Below are 9,570 nucleotides of genomic sequence, written 5' to 3'. Positions count from 1 at the left end.
GAATGTCGCAGCAGAAATCGAGACTCATCAGACCAGGCAACGTTTTTCCAATCTTCTACTGTCCAATTTCGATGAGCTTGTGCAAATTGTAGCCTCAGTTTCCTGTTCTTAGCTGAAAGGAGTGGCACCCGGTGTGGTCTTCTGCTGCTGTAGCCCATCTGCCTCAAAGTTCGACGTACTGTGCGTTCAGAGATGCTCTTCTGCCTACCTTGGTTGTAATGGGTGGCGATTTGAGTCACTGTTGCCTTTCTATCAGCTCAAACCAGTCTGCCCATTCTCCTCTGACCTCTGGCATCAACAAGGCATTTCCGCCCACAGAACTGCCGCTCACTGGATGTTTTTTCTTTTTCGGACCATTCTCTTTAAACCCTAGAGATGGTTGTGCGTGAAAATCCCAGTAGATCAGCAGTTTCTGAAATACTTAGACCAGCCCTTCTGGCACCAACAACCATGCCACGTTCAAAGGCACTCAAATCACCTTTCTTCCGCATACTGATGCTCGGTTTGAACTGCAGGAGATTGTCTTGAGCATGTCTACATGCCTAAATGCACTGAGTTGCCGCCATGTGATTGGCTGATTAGAAATTAAGTGTTAACGAGCAGTTGGACAGGTGTACCTAATAAAGTGGCCGGTGAGTGTATATGTTTATGCAGAATGCAATGCCTATACAGCCGGCCCCCTACTTAAGACCCGAGTTACTGACAACCCATAGTTACAAAAGGACCTCTGTATGTTGGTAATTTACTGTACTTTAACGTTAAACATTTAACATTACAATAAAAGCTATAATACGTGGGTGTTCCTGAGGGGAGTTGGTGTTATCATCGTGTGCTGCCATCTGTCAAACGACGGCAAAACAAATTGCAGATTTTCGCTAAGATGGAAAAATAGCAGTATCGTTTGGTAATTCGCTTTTTGTTTTTGAATGGGAAAAAATGCGAGGAGATAAAAGCAAAGTTGGATGCTGTTTATGGGGACACTTTGCCATCTATGACCACAGTTAGAGATTGGTTCAACAAATTTAAACATGGGCGGACATCCGTTTTTGATGAGAAGCGACCAGGATGCCCGGCAGATGTGGTTACCGAGGAAATCATTTTAAAAGTGCACAACATGATACTCGCTTATCAACAAAAGAAAGTGTGTGAAGTAACAAAGGCCGTAGGTGTGTCGACCGGAATGGCAATTAATATTTTACATAATAAGTCGGCGATGAAAATAATGTCGGCCCGATGGGTGCCCGATTGCTCACGTTGGACAACAAGCGGTTGCGGCTGTTAACTTCGAAGCAGCGTTTGGAGCAATATAAGCGAGATTCGAAGGAGTTTTTGCGTCAAGTTGTCACCGTTAATGAAACCTGGATTCATCATTACACACCAGAAGCTAAGCAACAATCAAAACAATGGATTTCTCCCGGTGAATCTGCTCCAAAGAAGGCAAAGATGGTCCCATCGGCCGGAAAGGTCATAGCAACGATTTTTTGGGGTGTGAACGGCGTCATCCTCATGGATTTTTTTAGAAAAAGGAAAAACGATCACTGGACAATACTACAGTGAGTTATTGGACCACTTTGACAAAAAATTGAAGGAGACACGGCCGCATTTGGTGAAAAAGAAGGTGCTGTTTCACCACGATAACGCATCAGCACATTCATCCGGCGTTGTCGCCACCAAACTGCATGACTTGCGTTATGAATTGCTGCCGCACCCCCCATATTCACCTGATTTGGCTCCCTGCGACTTTTTCTTGTTCCCTTAAATGAAGAAATGGCTCGCGGGAAAAGAATTTAGCTCAAACGAGGAAGTCATTGCCGAGACAGAGGCGTATTTTGGAGATTTGGACAAATCCTATTTTTTGAGGGGTTAGAAGGGTATCTTTCTAAAAGAGGACTATGTTGAAAAATAAAAATTCGAAAAAAAAAATGGTGTCTTCATTTCTTATCGAAACCGCCCTCGTAGTTATGAAATGTTTCTGCAATGCATCTTTATTGTTAATCCTGGTTCTTATGACAATGTCACATTTTTAAAATGCAGTTGTCACAAAGACCAAAAAAAGATTTGGCTAGGGTTATAAAACCTATATTGTGCGTAACCCGGGGTCTGCCTCTATAGGCTCTTATGTATCTTAGTAAATCTGTGTGATGTAGATAAGTGCAAAGAGGAAAATAAACAATGTAATATTGATCGCATTCATAAAGTAAGACAATGTACTAAAAAATGAAAATGGTGTGATATACCATTAATTACAATACTGAAAAGAGGGAGGACTATCAGTACATTAACATTGCGTCATTTCTGAAATGCATGCCTTTGGGTGACATGTGTCGTCTTCTGACACGATCACCACCCCTTTTGTTCACGTGAATCTGCACACATGCATTCTTCTTTATTACATATATATGGGCATATACTATTCTACCTTTATGGACATGTCCCTCTTGTCCATTCACAGGATTTCTGTACATATATACCTGCTTTGAACCATCACATGATCTCTTACATGTACACACGCCCATTCCAAACCATCATTTAACTTTTTCCACAGTCGTCCCTCATGTGATTGTGGTTTCTGGTGGCATCCTCTCCGTTTAAATGTAAGGTAAGACTAAGGACGACAATTTGGTTCTATCCAAAACACATTACCGCATAGTAGTGCTTCTCTCACTTTTTTAAAAAATATGGAATAAACTGCTTTTTACTTTTTAATCCTCTTTTTGACAGTGCATATTTTCTTATGCTTTTTCCGTCTTCAACTAACACATCTTGGACCTGGACTTCTGTATGTTTTTTTTTTCTATGCACTGCACTCTCTGGAACTCACATAGACAGTGGGGGAAGATTTTTAGACTACTACTGCAGAGATAGCCAGACACTGTGTTTGCCAATTTCCAACATTCTGTTACTAGGGGATGAAGCAAAAGGACACCTGCTTGTCCATCAATTAATGAGAATGGGACCCTTGCTCTCGTCGGGGTCTGTCGGCCCCCCACCTTTCAGGATAGGGTATAATATGCAAACTTGGTACAACCCCTGTAAAGAACCTGTGAGAGCCACCTCACATTACACAAGACATGGGACCTGAATATTAACCTCAGGTGATGTAAGTGCTGAACACCTCATGCTCGTCACGAGTCCATGAGTCACAGGGGAAGGAAAGAAAGAATTACCATATCTTATTTCTATCCACACAAAAGGTCCAGGTATATGGAGAGAAATTCATGCAATGGTGAATGTTATACAACCATCAATACCAAAGACACAGAATGTGGCCACATCCAAAGCAGCTCTTCCACATCCGATCAGATGGGAGGACTTGCACCTGTGGAATTAAAAAACTCACCATCCTTGATTATCTTCATTATGTAATGAAGGGAAACGATCGGGTTATTAATCGCATGCGTTTCCCGGGAAACGCATATGCGATCGGCCCGAGCCCCGCCCACTGTGCGCTAGCGTCGCATTATGAACGCGACGATAGCGGAACGTGTGAACGCGCCCTTAGGGTGCAGTCACGCGTCATGTTTAATGCATGTTTAAAAACGCATTGCAACAGCTGAAGTGATTTGCCCAATTAAACAGCTGTTAACACTTGTGTTTACAAAACGAGACAATTAACCCATTGTTAACATTTGCGTTTTGTAAACACAAGTGTTGAAAGCTGTTGCAATCTCCCTTCAGCTGTTGCAATTCGTTTTTAAACGCATGCGTTAAACACGACGTGTGACTGCACCCCCTGTCTATCAAAAACATTGATCTTTGTGTAATTTACACTTCGACGTTAATTTTTTTTTAGTTTATTAAAAATGAAAATTTTTCATGAAAATACCTAATGTGTATATAAATCCTTTAACTAATGAATAAAAAGCCGACTAAGATGTCAATAGGGCCTGCTGCTCTAATATGAGAATTTCAGGTGGAAGAGTGATACATCCTGTGCTGTGTAAATCCGGTGAGGATACTACACAGGAAAAAGACAAAACATTTGCACCTGTTCTACCAGGTGTGAACTGCCCCTAACTGTTCTGTACATGTACATTCCTGCTCGACTTATAGTTTCCAAGGTAACCCCTACAAGAACAGTATTCAAAGTATCAAATGGGCCACATGGACGTAGAACAACTGGGCCACACACTGCCCCCTGCTCTCAGCTTGCTCTCAGCACACTGACTGTACACAAATGACCTTTATGGGAACCGTGAGCATGTAGCCTTGGAGTGAAAGCAACATGATGACGGTCAGTAAACCTTCATTTTCAGCACTAGCGGGAGCTTACTGGATAGTATTTACTTCAATGTATAAATGGTAACACACTATGCAGAGAGATTCCCCCTAATGAGGTGCATAGAAGACAGTATTGTATTGTTTTATTGGCAGGAAACATGCTACAGAGCAGATTGATAAGGTATGGATAAGGTATGATGGGGGATATGTATCAGACGTGTCTGCGAGCAGAGCTGATTGGCTGTCATGAGCAACTGGAGCAGTTCTGTTCTCAGACACTTCTGATAAAACTCCCCAATAGCTTTTATATAAATATATTTAGTTTAGTTGTAACACACTACAGGCATACATAGATAACTGTAACTGACCGCTTAGGACTACACACTAGCATAAAAACTGCAGAGATTTTAATCAAAAAGAGACAAGTTATATAGAACCTTTTTCCACAAAACTGATATAGGACTCTGGTCTGCTCCCCACTTTATAGGAGAATTCAGCTAAATAGAACCACTTTTTGCTAGCGACAGGTCCTCAAACGCTAAACAGAAACCGGTTTTCATGTCCACAACTACAAAAAGAAGTGAACTATGGACTCTGACCTGTTGCCGTGATCAGTTTTGATACAAAGACTGAAGTATGTTTTAATCTACAAAGACGATAACTCACAGAGCGAGTGGTAGAAAAGCTTTGGTTCTCCAGACAGGTTTTATTTACAGAAAATGTCGCCCTGTATGGAAGCGAAGTAGAGATAGGAACACGAGAATAAGAACTCAGCAACACAAAGGTTATAATATAAAATCAGAACAGTCTTTGTCCAGAGACCATGTGTGGACGTGAGCATAATCAGGGGCAGCTAATGGCCGGGGACTGGAGACGAAAAGCACTGACTGCAACCCCACCACTGTCATGTTTTCAGTATAGAAGGCTCCAATCCATAACCCTACATCCCCATGTATAACGCAGAAAAAAAAAAAAACAAAGATAAAACCCAAAGTCTGTGTAGTGCAGGGTTTAACACGTTAGTCCCGTCGCAGATTGTTCAGCCGCTCCTCCAGATCTGCATCAGCGTCAGCTAAAGCAGCTGCAGGTTCTCCTTTCTTTGCTCCGGCCACACTGAGAGAACCGCCAGTAGAGGGAAGGTCTGCAAGGAGATAAGAAGGGTCATTATGACATCCACAAGGGGTATAGTCCGCACTAACAAATATTGAATATTATAATATATTAACATGCATATTAATATAAACGTAATAATATATAGTACTATGAAAGCTGCTAACATTGTACAGCCCAGTGTAATCAATACACATTAGAAGCAAATCCCAAGAGATGCAATTTACAGCAGCTTGTGAAGAGTGAGGAAACATTAAGCTTAAAATTTGTGTCAATAACAAAATCTGCTGTCCATAACATTTATTATTGCTAGTGTATAACAGTAGCTGAGTGATGGGTGATGTATTTGCTGCAACATGACTCAGTGAAAAAAACTCTGGTCAGACAATGACATGTAGAACTAATATATGCAATCCAGATCACAGGCGATGCTTGTAGATGTGTCATGTGACCGCATAGCATCATCAGCTACAATGCCAAGTCATCAATTCCTATAAATTATTTAAGAGGTTTTCCATTATCAGCACATAAATGACCCAACCAGAGGATAAACCTTCAGTATCCAATCATCAGGAGTTACATTTTTTTGATTCCTCAAAAATACTTTAGAAGCATTGATATGCAAGTGGTTAAATCCAAAGACCCCACCATGCATCTAAAGAGGCCAATGTTAAACCTACAAGACCTCTTTAAACCTTACCAAATGACGCAACAATTTTCCAATTGGTAAAGTGACTATTGGCAGGTGAAAACCAATGGGTCATGAGTGCAAATGAAATTGAACATCCCTTTGATTTGGTCTAGGACACATGGTTAGATAAAAATACTTACTGGACAGCTCATCAGTCAATGTCAGACCCAATTCATCCAGCACCTGAGAGACCACAGCATCGCTACAGAGAGAAAAGCAAAGTCATTACAGAGCACTAGGTTATTCCACCTTCCCCTAAACATTCTGCAGTCATCAAAGATTTGCCTTTATAGTGATACTGCCCATATAAAAATAAATGAGAGAGTGTCAGACACCCCCATATGAGGGAGGTCCCTTTACACAATTCTGACAGGGGTTAACCAATGATATAGATTTATTATACAAAGAAGATTAAATTGTCAGTTGAGCAGTCCAATAATCTGTAATGTATGAATAAGTATGTCTATAGTATACACTAACTGATTTCTATTGATGGGAAGATCTGTGCTCTGCTAAATGTAATTAGAAGAGAACAGAGCTCAAAGACTTCAATCTTTCTCTAAAACATAATAGATTAGTTTAAGGCAATGTCCACTTTAAGCATAGAGCAAAAAATGGTGTATTAGTGTTTCAACACTATAAATGTTGCTACACACAGTTTTTCTGTATGCACTGTACATTTCAATTTGAATGGTTAAATACACATATAGGAAAAAAAAAAAAAAAAAGGATCAGAAAATGTCCATGCTATGGATGAAAATATCTTCACCACATATCAATTTCACATGGAAGAAAAAGATATGTTTGTAAAATCTCACATTCAATAAAAATACTGGATTATGCAGCAGATTCAGTACTCGGTAATTCATGTAGTGGATTGTCTACACGTAAAGTCACTACAAATCCAGATCATGCGCGTTCAGGATCCACGAATCTGAAGGCCACATTTTTAGACAGGTCTACTTACGTCTCCTCTTCATCATCCTCATCGCCCATAGCATCATCAATAGCGTCATTCATCATTTCCTCCTTCATGTCCATAATTTCTGACTGCTTTTCGAATTCCATCATAATCTTCTGGATCTGGGGAAGCTTTAACTACAAGAAAATTCAGGAAAGGTAAGGATATACATTTAATAAGCCATGTGACCATAGTGGGTCATCCTGTTCCAACCCAACTCCACTTAAAAACTGGAAATGGATGACTGTAGCTAACCCCAAAACTCCCACTCTTCCTATTTCTCAGTAACTGCAGGTTAGAACTCTCTTACAGTGAAGTCACTTCCATTATCGCTGACTTATGGTGGTCTTGGTTAGTAAATTAGAAGCTATACATGGAACATGAGATGAAAAGGATTTACATGAACATACTTTGTGGTATTCTACAATTTAAACTACTGAGATTCCTACTTTCCAGTGTAAAACATTATTCCATCATTCTCTATGACCATTAATCAGGGTGGATATTAGACCCTCCATACCTGTCTGTTCATGGTGGCCATGGCCTTAGTCACCCCTTTCATAGCCTGGGCCATGGAGTTGTTAGATTTCAGGGTCTGGATCTTTAGAGACACAGCCTGAATGTTTGCTCGCATCAGTATAAACTTCTTCACGTATCGCCGTGTCCGGACCAAATCCTTGGCCATAATTTTTACAGCATCCTGGAAGAGATAGAAGAGAACAGATTAAGGTCTAGGATTATTTTCTTGAAGGGCCATCTAGAATCAGCTGAGACATTTATGAATATAACTGTCTGGAGGTCTGGAGTCAGTTTCATAGCTGATATATCAGGTAAGGATAAGGTTGGAAAAGGACACAGGTCCAACAAGCCCAACCCACTAGTCATAGTGTTGATTCAAGGGAAGGCAAAAAAAAAAAAAAATCCTTCAAGGCTGATGGGGACAGTAGGTTAAACTGTATACTATACCAACCCGTGTAGCTATACCTCCTGTCCAGTGATAACATACATCTTATACGTATAATTGGGGATCGCTCACCATTTGGCCCTGTTTGGCCATCTTTTTGATGTCGGCTATAATCTTCTTTTCCTGCTGCTCCAGTTTCTGCCTCTCTCGGTCAAGCTCCCTCATAGCCCGGGTGAGTGCCCGTTGGTTTTGTCTCAGCATCTCCTCGGGGGTTTTCCGGCGGCCAAATAAAAAATCCATATTTGTTTCTTGGATGTGACGGAATGAACCACTGAAAAAGACTGAGAAAACAGCCCTTTATAAACTTAACAGTCACAAGGCTTTCTCCTATGTACACATGACAACACTCCCTGTCCTGTCCTAGCTGATCTGTCTTGTCATAGCGACAACTTGCAGATCAGAATGAGCATCTACAAAAAGCTGCTATGATTACTGTTAGTAACAATGTGAATAATGATGTGAATGGTGACGCGGATCCTCACAATGTCCTGCAATAAACAAGGAAGTCTTATCACAGGAAAGGATCAGTCATGTTGGATGGAATTTTGGCTTTGATCATCCACATCACAAGTACATTAAAAGGTCTTAGGGACACACAGTGAAGATGAACAAATAGTAAAACTTTATGACAGTCTGAGTTTCCAAGAGTTATGAGGGGAATGTAAGTGGTCTACATCCCCAAAAACTCCTAGAATGAAAGGTCACTAGATTCTTCTTGTCACCAGAGGACACAGAGGTGCACATGTAGCCCCCCTATAACAGGGCTCCAGGAGTATTTTGGGATCCTGTTGCTGGGAAGGAGTCTGACCTACAATAATACAGGCGTCTGTCTCGCTGCTTGTCCTGAGACATTGGGATGTGACATCAGACTTCCTGCCATGTCTGAGAGAATGAGAGGACAATTCACATGTGGGAAATTACACGGCAGCACAGGAGACACTACAAGTCCCAGCAATGACTTGCCAGTGCCCTTATTACAGGGTATACTGAGATCAGCTGCCTACCTTAACAACCATTACCAAGATCCAGTGCCCCTCTAACTCCTCCCCCTGTGCGTCTTTTGGGGATCATACCCAAAGTTCACAATTTTAAACCCCGCCGTCACTTACCTCCTTCTAAGAGCGAACGACAACTCGTACACCGCTTCTCTCCTTACTCTCTTCCTGTTTGTCCGGTATGTGACGTCACCGGTCACAAGGGAACGTGGGAGCGCCGCTTCGTCACCGGTGACGTAGTCTCGGTCAGCTAGCTGCGGGCTCAGTGTATAGACGCTAGGGGGAGAAAAGCTTCCATGAAGGTGTCCTCCTCGTAGGAGTATCCATGCCCTACATTTGTATAAAATAGTCTTCGGAAACATGGCCGCCGCGGACAGCTGATCTTTGTCGCCTTTGGTTCTCTAGTGTTTGGAATCCGGTAATTGGAGGTAGTTGCAGAGCACAGGTTTGCTTGTGGGTGGAGATGAGGTTGTCAGTGTGAAAGGGCACTAGGGTTGTGTCTGAGGGCAGACTCACATTTCCACATCAGTGATATTTCCCTGATGCCTCACTGAACCATTTTACTTTTTTTTTTCAGTGATCAGGTTCATTTTACGTTCACTGACATCATTGGATCACCAGAAAAAAA

The 9,570-nt window shown here is 41.6% G+C and overlaps 1 protein-coding gene across 2 annotated transcripts; it reads right to left on the bottom strand.

The window, feature by feature from the left end:
- Positions 1-4,907: 4,907 nt before the first annotated feature.
- On the bottom strand, positions 4,908-9,210 carry CHMP2A (charged multivesicular body protein 2A). Of its 2 annotated transcripts, none has more exons than XM_072156340.1 (6): positions 9,057-9,210; positions 8,020-8,228; positions 7,504-7,683; positions 6,990-7,120; positions 6,163-6,224; positions 4,908-5,362 (listed from the first exon to the last, which is right to left on the bottom strand). In XM_072156340.1, exons 2-6 carry the CDS (start codon positions 8,185-8,187, stop codon positions 5,241-5,243), a joined length of 663 nt encoding a protein of 220 aa, XP_072012441.1. In that variant the 5' UTR covers positions 8,188-8,228; positions 9,057-9,210; the 3' UTR covers positions 4,908-5,240. The 2 variants fall into 2 exon arrangements, with proteins under 2 accessions (XP_072012441.1, XP_072012442.1); XM_072156341.1 differs by lacking the exon at positions 9,057-9,210 and adding an exon at positions 8,952-8,973.
- Between the last annotated feature and the right edge of the window lie 360 nt (positions 9,211-9,570).

The sequence above is a fragment of the Engystomops pustulosus genome, chromosome 6, assembly GCF_040894005.1.
Source record: "Engystomops pustulosus chromosome 6, aEngPut4.maternal, whole genome shotgun sequence".
Lineage (NCBI taxonomy): Eukaryota > Metazoa > Chordata > Amphibia > Anura > Leptodactylidae > Engystomops > Engystomops pustulosus.
This window is presented reverse-complemented; position numbering and strand designations above follow the sequence as displayed.